The sequence below is a fragment of the Manis javanica genome, chromosome 11 (genome assembly GCF_040802235.1).
Source record: "Manis javanica isolate MJ-LG chromosome 11, MJ_LKY, whole genome shotgun sequence".
In the NCBI taxonomy this organism is placed as follows: domain Eukaryota; kingdom Metazoa; phylum Chordata; class Mammalia; order Pholidota; family Manidae; genus Manis; species Manis javanica.
The window spans coordinates 18,204,041-18,220,273 of record NC_133166.1 but is presented as its reverse complement, the minus strand read 5'-3'; the positions used below and the strand labels follow the sequence as shown (position 1 = coordinate 18,220,273).

Below are 16,233 nucleotides of genomic sequence, written 5' to 3'. Positions count from 1 at the left end.
AGAAATTGAAAGATTGTGGGACCCTGCCTCCATTTTGTGTCCACCATCTTGAATAGCTGTGTCCCCTACATGACCTCTGCCTCCATTTTGAATAACTATGTCCCTCCATTTTGCTTTGTGTCCCCCATTTTGAGTTTCCCGCTCAAGCCACGCCCATTCCCGTGGAAACCTTGCCCAGCAACCCTCCTCAGCCAATCGGCTAAGGTCACAATAAACCACCCCCCTTGGAAAGCCCCTACCTGTTTTTTGCTACAGTATAAAAGCAAAAAGGGAACTTTGTTCAGGGTCTCAGACTGAGTCCTGTGTTTTGACGGGCCACTGGGACCCTAGTTCGAACTAGCAATAAAGACCTGTTTTGCTCTCACATCTCGCAACTAAGGCTGGTGACCGCGGCTCCACATGGGGGACTCAAGGAAATGGGGCACAAGATGAGTTGTGTTGTTTAACTCACATTTGTGGTAGTTTGTTGTGCAGCAATAGAAAACTAACACACAGGGGATAGGTGTGTACAGTACCCATATAGAATTAAACTAACAACTATGAGTAGAGCATTTCAGAGTTCTCTTGCCTCCACATTCTGCAGGCAATTAAAGACATGGAAAAGTGCAGTGTTAAGCTGCCTGAGCATGGAGAATGTTCCATTATGTGAGTGGATGCCTAGATATCCCAGTAATAATCTGTCATCCTATATATAATGCTAAAATTACGTTGGAAAGTTTACAGGACAGCCAATGCTTCTATTTTAACACCCAACTAACCAGACACAAAGAGCTAATCTAAAATTCCAGAGGTTGTAATCACCTAATAATTCATCAGACCTCATCAGACTAACCAGTTCACCACTGCACTCTCACAGTGAGGACGTACAGTCTTTGGGTCCTCGTCACTCCTGTCTTCCGATGCGCCATACCATCATCTGGCATGCCTTCTATGTCACACATAAGCAGTCCGATTGTATTTGCCTTTCCGTAACTGCAGGGAAGATCTCCTGTGCCTTTGTTTTTTTCCATTAAACAATATCGGGGATCACCAGTATTATCTCTTTTGACCACTTGATGTAAAAACCATGATCACATAGCACTGTAAGAGCTGTGGCTCACTTAATCCCCCCTGGAGTTCTCTCAGTCAAGAGGTGGGTGAGAGGGTTTGGAGAGTGTGATGATTAACTCTACGTGTCAAGTTGACTGGGCCATGGGATGCCCAGTAGCTGCTTTGACATCGTTTCTGGGTGTGTCTGTGAGGGTGTTGCCAGAAGAGATTAGCATTTGAATTGGTGGACTGAGTAAAGCAGCTGGACTTCCCCGGCGTGGGTGGGCGCCATCCAATTAGTTGAGGGCGTGAAGAGAACACAGGTGGAGGGAGGTTGCTCTCTTGCCTGTTGAGCTGGGACATTGATCTTTGGCCCTCTGTGCTCCTGGTTCTCAGGCATTAGACTTCAACCGAAATCTACACATCGGCACTCTGGCTCCTGGGCTTTTGAACTACACCACTGGCTTTCATGGGTCTCCAATTTGTATACGCAGATCACGGGACTTCTCAAGCTCCGTAATTGCCTGAGCCGATGCCTTATAATATGCAAGCATTTCTGGCCCATTTCTCTTAATTAATTTACATTTAAAAGTTAAGAATACACATTGAAGCATAGATTGGTAAAGGGGAATCTTACCTGCAATGTAATCTCAAATGGTTTAGGAAGAAATATGTATGTGTATTTCTTACGTTTTCTTAAATTTGAAATTATTTCAAAATAAAAAATTAGAAAAAGGAAGGAAAAAGGAAAGGAAGAAGGAAAGGCATACTCCAAGTAGGCTATTTTCATCTCCTTTTATTGAAGGAAATAAAACCTGTGCTGCAGAGGCAGTGGCACCTCAGAGCCTGACAAGGTAGCCAATAGGGCCGGCATGACAAGCCACAGTGCAGGCCAGGGGTCCCGTCACAGCGGGGAGACCAAAACCACAAAGATAGCAGGAGGTAGCGAACATCCCTGACACTTGGTGCAAGCGTTTCCGTTTGCAGACAGCTTGGCCATGCATTGTAAAACAGGGTCCCTTCACGGCTGGCAGAGTATCACCTCAGGCCACCAGATCAGTCCAACAGGAACAGGGAATCTCAGATTTGGTGATCCTCCTCTTTGACCCAAAGATTTAGGCCATCAGAAGATCTGAGTTAATCTTCCAGCAGTTTATCCTAAATGTAAAAACAGGTTGAGTTCTTGAAACATCACATAGGTATAGCGGGGTGATGCCCAGCCTTGTTCTAAAAGGAGCTACATTCCCCCCCCCTCCCCACGACTTCTCATATTGTTCTCATACAGCATGTGCCCTAGGAAACCTCTCAATGTTCTAAACAAAGACAGAATGGGGGCAGCAGCCTAGGGAATTTAGGGAGTCAAAAGCTGCTACGTAGCCAACACCATTTCACAAGAAATAGCATGGGAAAGACTGCTGGGTCAAGATCCTCCCAAACAGCGGCTGGAAGCACACACAAAGAAAAACATGGTAGCTCTCGCCCATATCACGATCAGCTGCGCCAAGTCATGGTCCAGATGAGCCACTTTATGTCCCCGGCGGATTATCAACCCGCATGGCATTCCTCAAGGTACTCCAATTTTCAAGTACAATAAGGTATTTGGACAGAAAATCGAGCACTAAAGAAATCCCAACTGATTACGGATGATGTTATAAAGCCAAATATTTATATATTCAAGAACTGATGGGCAGGGGTGGGCACAAAGTGGGTGTAGAAGATTTTTCTATATAGAAATAGAAGGTCCAAAGGTTAATTCAAATAAACCCCTGCTCATAAACCACCCTCATATCTATAAATCGAGAGGAAATTCCTAATTTGGAAACGGCCGTCATCTGATTAGTCAGTTGCAGTTCTCTTCAGTGCTGGACACACGGCTTTCCAGGATAAAAGTCTTGAGCACGCTAGACCAGGAAATGGGAGGAGCAAGGCAAGGAACGGGGAGCGTCAGGGTCAGGTTCTGAAATACGCATTTATTTTCACAGAAGGCTTGGCACAACGAGGCTGGGTGAGCGTGGTTTTAGTGATTGTTCTTGGCTGCCTCCTTGGCTGCAGCAATCAGTGGAGTGAGGCTGGACAGGGGTTTGGCTATCTTCAGGAACTGATGCTAGAAGGGAGAAAAAGAGCAAAAGACAAATGACTATTTACCATTCTTTCTTAGCAACCATTAAAAGATGTTAAGGGCAACCACATTTGCACAACATGCTGCCCAGAGAGCTTCGCATCACCCCTAAATTGAGGGACATCTTTAAGAGCTAACAAACTACTGTGGAAGACTGTTTGACAATATACCTACAGATAAACACACAACTATCTTATATCTCAGCAATTCTACTTCTAAGCATATTTCTAAGATAAATCAGTTTGTGTTCTAAGTATATTTCTAAGGTAAATCAGTTTGTGTATTGACCAAAAGACACATGCAAGAAAGTTCATAGCAGCTTTACTTATATTAGTCACAAATGAAAAAAAAATCAAATGTCCAAGGAAGTGGAAGAATGAATGTTATGTTCATATAACACTACATAGAAAATTACTCAGCCATAAAAACGAATAATTGGTACACTCACAACAGGATGAATCCTGCAGACATACTGTTGAATTAAAGAGGCCAGGCACAAGAGAGTTCATATTGTGTGATTCTTTTTTATATTAGTTTAGACTCAACTATGGTGATAATTATAAAAATAATTACCTCTGGGGGAAGGTTTGGACTGAGCATGACCCTGTGATATATTGCAATACTGAACTTCAGGAGCACTGATTTAGGAGTTCGTTGTTCTATCCTTGAATCCTATGAGGCTAACTAATCCAGTAAGGACTTCAGGAGCTCAGTTCTTTCCCAGATCACTTCCACTGGGCCTTACTTTGGCCACACCCACAGCTATTACAGAAGACTGTCTTTGAGAATACACCATATGAAATGCTGCATCTACATTTTCAATAAAACAGTTATGGAAAAACAATTCTTTAACTCAAAGCCTCATAACTAAAAATGATTTTCCTTACATTTAGTCATGAAAAAGTTTTTTGTCATGAGAATGTTTGATAAGAAATTCAGGAACTATCATGTTTCATTTTTCTGTCCTGGCAATCAGGAAACTGGGAACTACATTTGATGTTTAAACAAAATTATTTAACTCAAATAATTAGAACGTTTGATTCTTCTGCCATCCTTGTAAGTTTCTTTTATTAATCATGTTGCACATGTGTATAGACTCATAGATACAGACATATGTACACATATGTTACTTGCTTCTACTTTGTGGACAGAGATAGGATATAAAAAGGTACTGAGAACAGGAAGTTACTATTACTATGAAAGGATTAAAAGATCTTGGCTAAATCATGAAGATATGAATTCTAACATAATATCCTATGTATTTCTGTCCATGTATGTGTTCTCATAGGAGAAAGAGATGTGCAACTTTGGTGATTCACAATTCCAAAACTCATGGTTTTCATTATTTACAATGTACAGTAACAAGTTAAAGAGCCAGGGTTCTCAGGTCACATGTTTCTACAACTGTCCTCTGAGTTGAGAAAGTAGCATGATCCAACATCCAACCAAGAGGTCTCTTTCCTTCTCTGTATAATGACAAAAAGTAGACTAGATAAACCCAAAGGCCCTTCCAGTTTTAACATTCCTTGAGCTAAAAGAGCAGCAGCCGAGAGCATACAACCTTGGGAGCTAAAGAGACACAGGCCGAAATCCTGGATCCACTGCTTATCAGCTATGTAATCATGGAAAAGTTACTAAACACTTGAAACCTGTTTCCTCACTTATAAACACGGGAATAACAGAACTTATAACTCACACTTGGTGTAAAGAATAGGTAAAAAAAATATATAAAGTGCTGAGTGCCTAGAATGTGGTAAAGATTCAATATAATGCATTTATTATTAGTTATATTATTATAGCAGCAAGAAAACTCTTGAGGGCACTCATCTTTCAATAACTGTAATTTGGTACCTAATTAACAATGGTATCTTCACCAATCACAGGCTTTGCATAGGATTTGTACATTTCCCAATGCCTAGGATTTCCAGAACAAACCTCATATGAAAGACAAAGGGATCCTATGTTGTACTGCCTGTTATAAGGGTTTTTAGTCCCAAAGGATCCTACAGACTAATCGGTTATCTTTGGCAGAGCCCAGGTCTCATATCCAATAGACCAGTACTCTATAATCACTAACCCAATTACAAAGAGATGCTATGTGTGTTCCAGAGGGTAACATTTCAATGAAGGTAAACACATTAAGCAATTTCATTCAATTCAACAAGTATTTTCTGAATACCTATTTTATGTCAGGTCCCAGGTATAAGAGGAGACCCAGAGATTATCAATAAATTAGAGGTTGTAATCTAGTGGGAAAGAGAGAGTTTTCATAACTAATCTTAATGCAGGGCAATGTGGTAGGTCCTGGCCTATCCTGCTCAGCTGCTCTTGGTCTTCATAATATAAAAGGAACATTAATCATGGTCATAAAGGTGCATGTGATACTTACTGGAGCTGCTAAAGATCTTTGCAACCATATGAAATAATTATGCTGTAATTTCAGGATTAAGCAGGTGGGAGTATGAAAGACTTGGTAAACCCCAAATTTGGGCTTCCCCACACCTGAAAGAATCTCACTGGGAAACAGCAGACCATCACTGCCGCCACCTGAGAGGGTTTCCAGTGAAGAAACAAAGACTTGAAAAGCTGCACTCACTATGATCGAAACTACGTCTTCTGATACCCTTTACTGAAAATACATCTTTTGAACTTATCCCAGTAAAATAAAACTTGTGTAAGATTAACATCAGAGAGTGTGTTCTCCCCAAGACTCAAACTCTACCAAACCAATTCAGGCAGAACAAAAGATGCTGAAGAAAGAAATAGGTAAAGTTCAATAGGACCTCAGAAAGTAGATCTTTAAGCTGAACCTAGGAGAAGTATAGAGTTGTAGGATGCTAGAAAAAGCCTAAGAAAATAACACAAGTACCAGCCCAGTTCTATAACAACCAGTACCTCACACACAAAAATGGTGCAAAAACGGCTTGGTTTGGTGATTCCTCAAATCAGGTGCTTCCCTGCACAGGGACAGTTACCTGTAGCAGCTCTTTAGCTGAACCTCTCTTCTCCACATCCATCTCAAGACAGCGGTTCAGAAAGTCCCGGAAGATGCCTGACAGCTTCTCTGGGTTCTGAAGCTCCGGGGTCCCGTTGGTGGCAATGAGGTACAAGGCCTGGCAATACAAATGGAGAATCACCTTAGGCTCCAACGGGGGTTCTCTCGTGGTTAGCAGACGTGTCCTCTAGAAATATGGTCAGCTGCCTTATGCCTCTAGGACACAAAGAGGCAGCTTTGGTATCCTGGAAAGCATATGACCTAAGTTTAACATTTAAAGGCCATGTAACCACGTGTAAGCAGTGAACTTCCCAATTCCTCAGCCGGAAAATAGGGATGGTAATAGCACCTATCTTACATGTCTGTAAAAGTCAAACAAGATAGTATATGAGAAAGCACTCCGTAAACTTATAAAGTGTGTTGTTATTCTTATTATTGTTCTTGGTTACACATCTAAAGGACTTATTATTCATTTAGCCTGAAGAGTTAACATCTGCCTATTTGCTGGAAGAAATTATTCCTGGTGCTCTCATCTCAGTCATCTAAGAACTGACCTCATCCACTGGGAGAGGAATATAAAAAGGATGAAGCAGTAACCCATCTCACTACTGCCTCCCTGCTCCCCTAACATGAAGCATCTCCTGGGAAAGGTATAGAAAAATAGTCCTTTTCAAGCACTCAGCACTTTAATTCACAAAGTGGTCATATAAACCCTGCCTCACTTAATGACCACAATCCCTCAGGGTAAGAGAGCAGGAATTATCACCCCCCATTTCACAGATAAAGTCCAGAAACATAAAGAGCTTCGCCTGGGATCATGCTCTTCATATGCGCTCCTGTCCTCTGATTCTAATCCTGGTCTTATTTCCATCACAGCTGTTACTGATCATCACTTTCAAGGCCATTCTAAGGTGGGGGACGATGAGTGGTATGTTGATGGCAAAGCTGGGACCAAAGGGAAGAAACTTCTGAAGGCAGTTTCAGTTTGGTACACAAAGTACTTCCTAATAATCAGAGGTATCCAGCTATGGTTAGATCATCACCTATCAGTGACACCACAGGAAATTCCTACACTGGATGAGAGGTCAGAATAAATGACAAAATAAAGGCAGTCAGAATAATTCTCACACTTGTCCGTGACCAAAATCACAACCTACCTGCATCTGTATTCACACATTCTGTTTTCCCTCTCCTATTGCAATAGATAAATTGTCCATACTCTAATGCTCTTTCAGTACTTGATCCAACTACTCTCATCTACTTAAGGATATCACTCCTACAGATGTCACTTCTCTCCTGTACATGAACCCTTTCCTCCTCTCCACTAGATCATTTGCATTAGCACACAAACATGCTGAAATATCAGCTTAAAAAAAATAACAAAAAATCCTCCCTTGACTCCATCCTCAAGATATTGCTCCATTAACAGCAAAACTCCTTAAAAAAAACCAGTAAACATCTGCTTATACACACTATCTCAACTTCTTCCTCTCCCATTCTGGTGGATTTACTCTAATTAGGCTCTCATTCCCATCACTCTACTGATACTGATTGCCAAGGTCATCGATAACCTCCATACTGGCAAATCCAACATTTATTTCTCAGTCTTATGCAACCCACATTTGACAACCCTCCTTCTCCTAACACTGTCCTCTAGGCCTCCAGGACACACTTCTCTCAGTTCTCCTAAGAGAAAGGCCACTCCTTGATCTACTCCTACCAGTAATCACAAGGGTGCCCCAGGGCTCAGTACTCACACTTCACTCCCTAGGTGAGTGAGCTCATCTATATCATCTCGTTCTGACTTTTAAATAAAACAACTATATACCACCTATTAATAAATTTATATTTATAGTCCTGACCTCTCAGCCTTGAACTCTGGACTTATTTTCCCAGCTCTACTCAATGATCTCCACTTGGATGTCTAATAAATATTTCAAATTAGCACATTCAAAACCAACTCTTTATTATCCCACATTACCTGCTCTTCAACCTTCTCAGTCAATAGCAATTGAATTTTTTCAACAATTTAGTCCCCAAATCTTACTGTCATTGTTGCTGCTCTTTCTCTATATCCTATTCACCTTGCCAGCTATATGTCCAAGCTATTTCCTGAGTCCAAGCACCTTACCAGTATAGGTCAAGCTACTACTTTTACTTGAACCATTACAACAGTATCTCATAGTCTGTTCTCCAGAAGGAGACAAAATAAATCAGATCATACTATTCCTCAGCTCAAAATCCTCCAGTGGCTTCTAATCTCTTGCAGAAGAAAAGCCAAGTTCTCACAATGATCACAGGTCTTATCAGGTCTGGCCCCCTGCTAGTTCTCTGCCTGTCTGTCATTCTTCACCTGGCTCACTCACTTTAGGGACCCTGTCCTCCTTGGTTTTTCCCAGAATAATACGACAAGCATGTTTTCAAATTGAGTCCTTTGAATATTGATACTCAGAAAACTGCCGTGTCTGATTAACCTCCTGGCTTGCCCCTTTAATTTCTTCAGGTTTCTGTTCAAATAACTTTTAAGAGAGGACTTCCTTCTCTACCTAAATAAAATAACACACTTCTCCCTCCTTCCCCCATTATTCTCTTAAACCCCTTACTCTAGTTTTTTTTTCATAGCACTTACCTTCTGCTACTACATGTTAATTTGTTTTATTACTGTTAGTACAGTTTGTTACATATGATAGGAACTTAAATATCCCTTTTCTTTGAGCATTTATATATGAATTCAACAGTGCCTAGTTTTATCCAGAAAAGAGATCCAGGTTGAAAGGCATAGAGAATATTCTGAGCCCCATTTCCTGGGTCTAAAGACAAGGGCCCAAATGTTTTGAAATGGAACTAGTAACACTCACTCTCAGAGGGTTTTCATTGAGGTACGGGGGCTCCCCTTCAATCATTTCAATGGCCATGATGCCCAGGGACCAGATGTCAACCTTGGGCCCATAGGCCTTCCGCGTCACAACCTCTGGTGCCATCCAGTATGGGGTTCCCACCATAGTGCTCCGCTTGCTCTGCTCTGGGGTGATCTGGGCACAGAATCCAAAATCAGCTAGAAAAAGAAAGGAAAAGGAAGAAAGGATTTATATTTAGGGTGCTCCTTCTGTAAGAATTAACTGTGTGCCTATCCCTGGATGTCAATCTGCCTGGCTCCTGGTCACTGCAATCCCTTCTCTCTCTCCAAAGCTGGAGTCACATAACTGCCACCTTCATGTCCAGCTCCTAGCCTGTCTCCTACTCAGCCTTGATGAGAAGCAAGAGGAATGTGAAAAAACATCATCTCTGGCCTCCTAACCCCTATTCAAATCAGAAGGACTAGGCACTAAAGTCCAAGCTGCCCATTTTGGTCTTAATTACTTGCCCCAATTCTGCTTTCTTCTTGAAAACCATTCCTATACTCCAGAATCTGGCAACTAGGTCCCTGCTTTATTTCCTGGGCATGTGTCCCAGACTTAAATCCAAATCCCTCAAAACTAGGCATGGCCCTGTTTTTGTCAGTTCTTTACCCTATGTTCCAGGACAGAGACTGCTAATCATTTCCCATGCCTATCCTGTTTGTCTGGACCTCACACATTTGAACAAAATGTTCTACCTGCAGTTCACTGAAATTTTACAATTATATGCTTATTCAAATTATGAGGCCTTTGATAGGAAGGATTATATCTTCATTTTTACCAGAAGGCCCAGCATATTAATAGACATTTATTAAAAGTTGCTGAATGAATGACTAAATGAAAGAAATTGCACTAAACTTTTTTTTTAATTATGTATTTTTTGTCTCCTGTACCAGACTGAAAACTACTTAAAGACAGACAAAAGTATCCTGATGCCCACCACTGGACTCAGCACACAGTAAGCATTCAGTAAATTTTTTTGGCTAAATGTTTCAATGAATGAAAAACAAAAGAAAGAAATGCCACCCTATATAGTGGTGAGTAATGATAAACAGCCCACATATCCCTGGGAATAAGTAAAGACCCTTTGGTGGCTCTGGTAGGTACTATTCTATGATTACCATCCCACAGGAGACAGAGCCCCATGGGGCAGAGAAGTGGTATCACTCCTACTCACTCAGCTTGACAGAGCCGTCCATCCCCAACAGGATGTTGTCACTTTTGATGTCTCTGTGAATGACCTGGTTCGAATGCAGAAACTCCAAAGCCTGCAGGCACTATTGAAGTGGCATGGGCAGAGGGAGAAAGAAAGGACATATAATACAAGACTTATGGAAAATCAACTAGTCCAACCTCCTCATTCTATGATAAACAAATCAAGGCCCCAGTGAGTAAAAGTGCATGCTCCAAATCAGTGATGCAGGTGATGCAGGTCTAGAATCTTATCTCCTGTCTCTTGGCTAAGCATTCTTTTAACACTCTGTGCTTAAAACCTTCTTATAATATACCTATTGTACTTTATTAGAGTACCCCTTCCAATAGTTTTCTTGAAGTACAGGAGTTCCTCCAGTGTATTTTGGAGTTTTTTTACATTAAAACCCTGACAAAAAAATCTGAGGCCCAAGAAAAACTACTGAGGAAGGAGGGAAGGATTTTATAATGATAAAACTGGAAGAAAGTGACAAATAGGAGGCATATTTGGGGAATTAGACATATGGAAGTGATATTAGAAGCATGAAGTTAGGAGGATAATTTATTCTGGTAAGGAGATAATTCATGCCATTTTAGGTATGTTGAATTTTACATATACCTATGGTCATTTGCAGACAAATGTCCAGTAAGCAACTGAACATATGACTCTTAAGTTCTATACAGAGGTCTGGACTTGAGATAAATACTTATGAGTCATTTGTGAAGAGGTAATTTTTTTTTTCAAGTTATAGGAATGGTTGGAACTGGCAAATGTTACAGAAAATAAGAGGAGAAAGAAAAGAACCCTGTGAAACACCTATACTCAGCAGACAGAATGAGTAACATAGAGAATTAATGGAACATGAAAATGCCTGGTTCTGTTATTACCTGACTGACAGTATCATTCTAGAAAAATCACTTACTCTGTGTGGGCTACTGCTTTCCCATCTGTAAAATGTGAGGATCAGGAAAGACAATCTCAGCTGTGCTACTAAATCCACTATTTTAAGTCTATAACCCAAAGATAAAATGGGGTGGGTGGGGAGTGACTGCTAATGGGCATAGAGTTCCTTTTTGGGGTGATGAAAATGTCCTCAAATTGATTATGGTGATGGTTACACAACTCAAAATACTAAAAACCATTAAATTACATACTTTAAGTAGGTGAATTATATGCTGTGATTATATATGTGTGAATTACAACTCAATAAAACTATTTTTAAAAAAGGGGGATGATCTCTATTAGAACTTAGATAGTAATACCACCTATTTATGTAACATTTAAATTTTTTCTAAGTGCTTTTTGATCCATATGGTATTTTAAGGTATATATAGCGTGATTGTTGCAATTCTCATTTTAAAGATAAGTTATTTGAGGAAAACTGATTGCCCCAAGCACACATATGTATGTATTCTCAACCACTGAAAGTTCCTGGAGTGAGTGAATAACACTTTGGATAGTACAATGGTTTGTGGTTTCCAAAGGGACACAGTATATAAACAGATATACAGTACATCTATGGTATTAAAATTTCATGGAGGGAATGTGATTAGGAGAAAATGTCTTAAAAGTCTCCTTCGTGGAGGAGATAATAAAAAAAAAAGTGAGAACCACAGCATTAGTGGGACAGCAAAGCAAAGAAGTCACATCTTCTAAGAATCCGGGCGTGTATTAATTCTATTAACCTATGTGTTGTTTGTGTTCTAGATCACTCAGTTTTTAAAGCAAACATAATTATATTTTCCAGGACAATATTGGTTTCACATGATTTTATTTGTCCTAATATTTATTTAGTATGCAACTACATAATTTCATCTGCATGCCTCCAGATCTTGTATTATTAAACTTCCACCATACTATTAGACTCATTCTGTGAAACTCTGAATCTAGTCTTCTACTCTTTCCCTAATTCCCCATCTTTCTTATTATTAGGCTACTGGAAATTTTCAGTCTCTCATCAGCAAAACACCCAGTATCCTCAATTTCCCTGAATATTCCCTTCATCCTCTTGCTCTAATGAAAACGCGGCTGTCCCCCAAGGACCCTGCTCTGCATGGAGAGCTTTCCCCCACATCTTATACCCGCGTATTACAGGCTTCAAAAATTTAACAGCAATGAGGAGAAAGCAGAATACCTACTCAGCTTTGTTTCCTACTTCTCTTGCCTGGAAGTACTTCACCCTAGATTTCTGCTCGGCTTGTTTATTCATATCATTCAGATCTTCATTCAGATCTAGGGCCAAACGTTCCCTGACTACTTGGTCTAAAGCAGTACCTCCCCTGTGACTACCTTCTTACTCTGCTTTATTTCTCTCACAGCAGGAAGAAAGCAGGAAAGCAGAATAAAAAGATGTAAATGTGTCCATATAAAAGAAATAAAGGAAAATATTACAAAGTATTTACAGTAGTTATATTTAAGGCTTGAATTTAAGAGTGACTTATATATATAGGTACTTTCTGATTTTTCTACAATGGGTATGCAATGTTATAATCAGAATAAAGTTATCTTTAAAGACAAAATCATGGCAATAGAAATTTCAAAACAGTTATAAAAAGAATGATGGGAGAGTCCAACTTATTTCTCCCATCTCCACAGTGCCTAGGTTCAGATCCTGTCAGGTGTAAACTGAGAGACATGAATATGGAGGCCACTTCCGGCTTCAGGCTGGTTGGCCACTGGCCTTACCTCACGGCACACAGCTGCAATCTGGCCTTCATCCATGCAGGTTTCTGTCACCACATCTGTCAAAGAGCCTCCAGCCAAGTATTCCATGACAACCCACAGTTCATCTCCTACAAGGTAACTGTAAGAGTACAGATAAAGGGTGAAAAGGAACAGAATACACAGTCACTGAGGCTACATATACACAAAGTGAACGTGCATTTCCATTGGCTCTGGAAGTCTAGGGTTCTTTTTTTCTAGAGAAAAGCAGAATCTGGGGGACAGAATCACTAGCTTGAAATCTTTCAAGGATTTGCCTGGAGAAAACAAAACAGACTGTTGTGGGACACCCCAAAGGGCAGAACTAAGATCACTAGGTTGAAGATATAATAAAATTAAATTTCCTCATCACAAATTACAAAGTAATGCTTCCTAAAATTTTACTGATTCCCATGCCTCTGGCAGCATCGATCAGAGTGCATCCAAACATTTGACAATGATGGGATTTGAAGTCCATGTTACCTACATTAGGGAAAGTCACTAAACCTCCTGAGAATTCTACTGAATCTGAGATCCAGGAGACCAAGTACTGGACTTTATTCAAGACTCTCTCCCCAGAGTCCAGCCGAGTAGATGCCAATATTTACTGAATAAGTCAATGAATAAAATAAAGATAAATGTAAATATTAAATGAAACAATGGCTATAAAAGCCATCTAAAAGCTGTAAAATTATTATACACATAGTCATTAAGCTAACAATGGTCTGCATTTTGAGTGTCTCTGATTCTAGGAACAGAATGAATTCAGCAAAGGCTGCAGACGCTCTTCTGGTAAGCCAAGGGCTGCCCTTAAGTACTGTATTCCTAAAGAGATTACGGGGCTGACATGAGTTAGAACTGACAGTTGCGCTCACAGATTGGATCTGACAGTTGCATTTTGTGATAAATTAAAAGGTCACCGAGCCGGTCTGGTCAGTTTCCTCAGCTGTAGAATAAGACAAATAAAAACAAGGATAGTCCAATTGATACTACAGAGCCTAGAGACACTTCTGCTAGCTTTAGACAGAGCAGCTAGATTGTACTGGCTTGAGCTGTGTGGTATGTCATCGTACTTCATCCCGACATTGGGATTAATGTGGGATACACAGGGAGAGGTTGGGTAAAAGCAAACGGTCTCAAGGAAAGGGTAAGATATGAATCCTATTCTCTTGACTAGTACTCTTTTCATAAGATTCTACATTTTTTATTATTGAAAGTAGTTTTTTGTTGACCATAAGAACAAACTGACAGACTTTTTCCACAATCTCTTTTGAGAGTGAATAACCGACCATTAGACCAAAGGAGAATTTAGGACTGGGTTTTACCTATTTAGCCTATTTCCTCCTTGACAAAGAACGCACATTTATGGTCTCTCACACTGAGAAGACATCTGTCAACTTGAGACTGATTGGGGGAAGAAATATGAGGGTCCAAGAGACTATTTCTGGACACTGACAAAGCAGAGCTCCTTTACCTGGCCCTACATGTCACTGTCAAAGCCAAGATGAAGCAAAACCACACTGAGGTTGTCTCAAACACTTTGTGGCTACACACTGTGTCCAGATACTTCAAAAATCACATCTCAAAGTAAAGCCTCAGACCATAACATATTTGGAGAAGAACAAATATGGATGGAGTTCTCCTCTGCGACAATTCACAGAAAACATAGACTCTTAACTGGAATACTTTCACTGAATGCTCAGGTCAGGGCACCCACTTCTGTCCTCCCACAGTAGTTCCCAGGTACTTTTTTTTACACCAGACTAGGAGCTACTAGTTTACCAACATTTTAGATGTAGAACAAAAAATCTGATAGAATTTGGCAGAAAATGAAATCTAGCTGGCAGTGCAATACAAATCATAATGAAATTATAGTCCAGTATCACCTCCACCTGTGGTATCTCTGAAACCCGGGAAAGCAGCTCACATTCTTTCTTCACATATGGGAGAAAAGAACATGACATGGTGGGAAAGGGCATGGATGCTGGTGCCAGGAATATTCAAATCCAAACCTTCATTTGCTACTAACTGGTCTTGGCTAAGTTTTGACTTCTATGAATCTCAGTTTCTTCAACTTTAAAATATAGATAATAAACCCTACCCCACTATGAGATACTATTCATGAAAGTGCTTGGTACAAAGAAAAACCTAACACAAATGTTAGCTACAACCAGTATTATTATGTTGAAGAACAGTAGTCTGATGGGCTGGAACAATGGGTTGAAATAACCAAAATAAGATTTAATGAAGGAAACTAAAAAGTTCTATGTTAGCAGTTTCAGGCAAGCTCCTATAAAGAAAGGATCAGATTTTTACTGACTACAAACTGACTAGGGGTCAACAATGAAACAGGCCTCCTAATAAGACAAAACAATGAATAAAATCATTAGGTTGTGTTGAGTTTAAAACAAAGGAGTCCCATTCTCTTCATATGGTCAAATCTCAAATGAAACTACTGATTATTACATTTTAAGAAACCACAGACAAACTAGAAGTTATTCAGGAGGATGAGCAGGATAAGGGAAGATTTAGGATGCAGAATGATTTAAATACCTACACAGAAGGGCTTCCCTGAGGCAGAATAAGTAGTACTAAGACACCAGGTGTTAGATGCCACAAGATGGTAGGGTTTAGCCTAACCCAGAAAGACTATGCAGGAATTAGAGGCGTCTGGCAGCACCAAGGGTTAAAGGCAGGGAGCTAACCATCACAGAAGATTCTTAAACGAGGCAGTTCTGAGGGCTGACGAGATTTCTCTGACAGTTCCACCATCTGTCGGCCCCCAATGCCCTGTCTCTCTGACAGGACCTGCTATTTCATACCTGTCCAAGTAGTTCACGATATTTGGGTTCTTGTTTTCCCTCATGACCAGGATCTCATTAATAATCAGCTCTTTCTTCGGCTGCTGCTGAAGGTTCATCTGCTTAATGGCCACCTGAAATCAGAGTACATTCAGTGTGCAACCAGAGTCATTCATCATTTACTGAGCACCAACTAAGTACCAGACCTTAAAGAGACAGACTGCTAAAGAGACAGAGATAAATAAGGTATGGTCTTAGCCTGAGGGGATTTCATAATTTATTAATGTAGACCCGTGTAACTCAGTGTTGAGGTCCCTAGACCAGCAGCATCAACATCACCTGGGAATTTGGAATTGAAAATTTTCAGGCCCCACTCAGACCTAATGATTTAAAAACTGTATTTTAATAAATCTTTGAGGCAATTCTGATGTGCACCAAAGTCTGAGGCTCAAAATGCTACTAAATAAAATATTTATATTATAAAAAATATTTCTTAAAAA

The 16,233-nt window shown here is 40.2% G+C and overlaps 1 protein-coding gene across 6 annotated transcripts in view; it reads right to left on the bottom strand.

Annotated features, from left to right (window-relative positions):
- Positions 1-1,809: 1,809 nt before the first annotated feature.
- Positions 1,810-16,233, bottom strand: part of PAK1 (p21 (RAC1) activated kinase 1) — a 122,438-nt gene continuing 108,014 nt past the window's right edge. For all 6 annotated transcript variants that reach the window (XM_073215975.1, XM_073215976.1, XM_073215979.1 and 3 more), the window contains exons 10-15: positions 15,755-15,867; positions 12,918-13,035; positions 10,218-10,317; positions 9,002-9,198; positions 6,124-6,261; positions 1,810-3,133 (exon numbers count right to left, since the gene is read on the bottom strand). In XM_073215975.1, the coding sequence (XP_073072076.1) occupies positions 3,047-3,133; positions 6,124-6,261; positions 9,002-9,198; positions 10,218-10,317; positions 12,918-13,035; positions 15,755-15,867 (753 nt within the window). In that variant the 3' untranslated portion in view covers positions 1,810-3,046. The remainder of the gene's footprint in view (positions 3,134-6,123; positions 6,262-9,001; positions 9,199-10,217; positions 10,318-12,917; positions 13,036-15,754; positions 15,868-16,233) is intronic.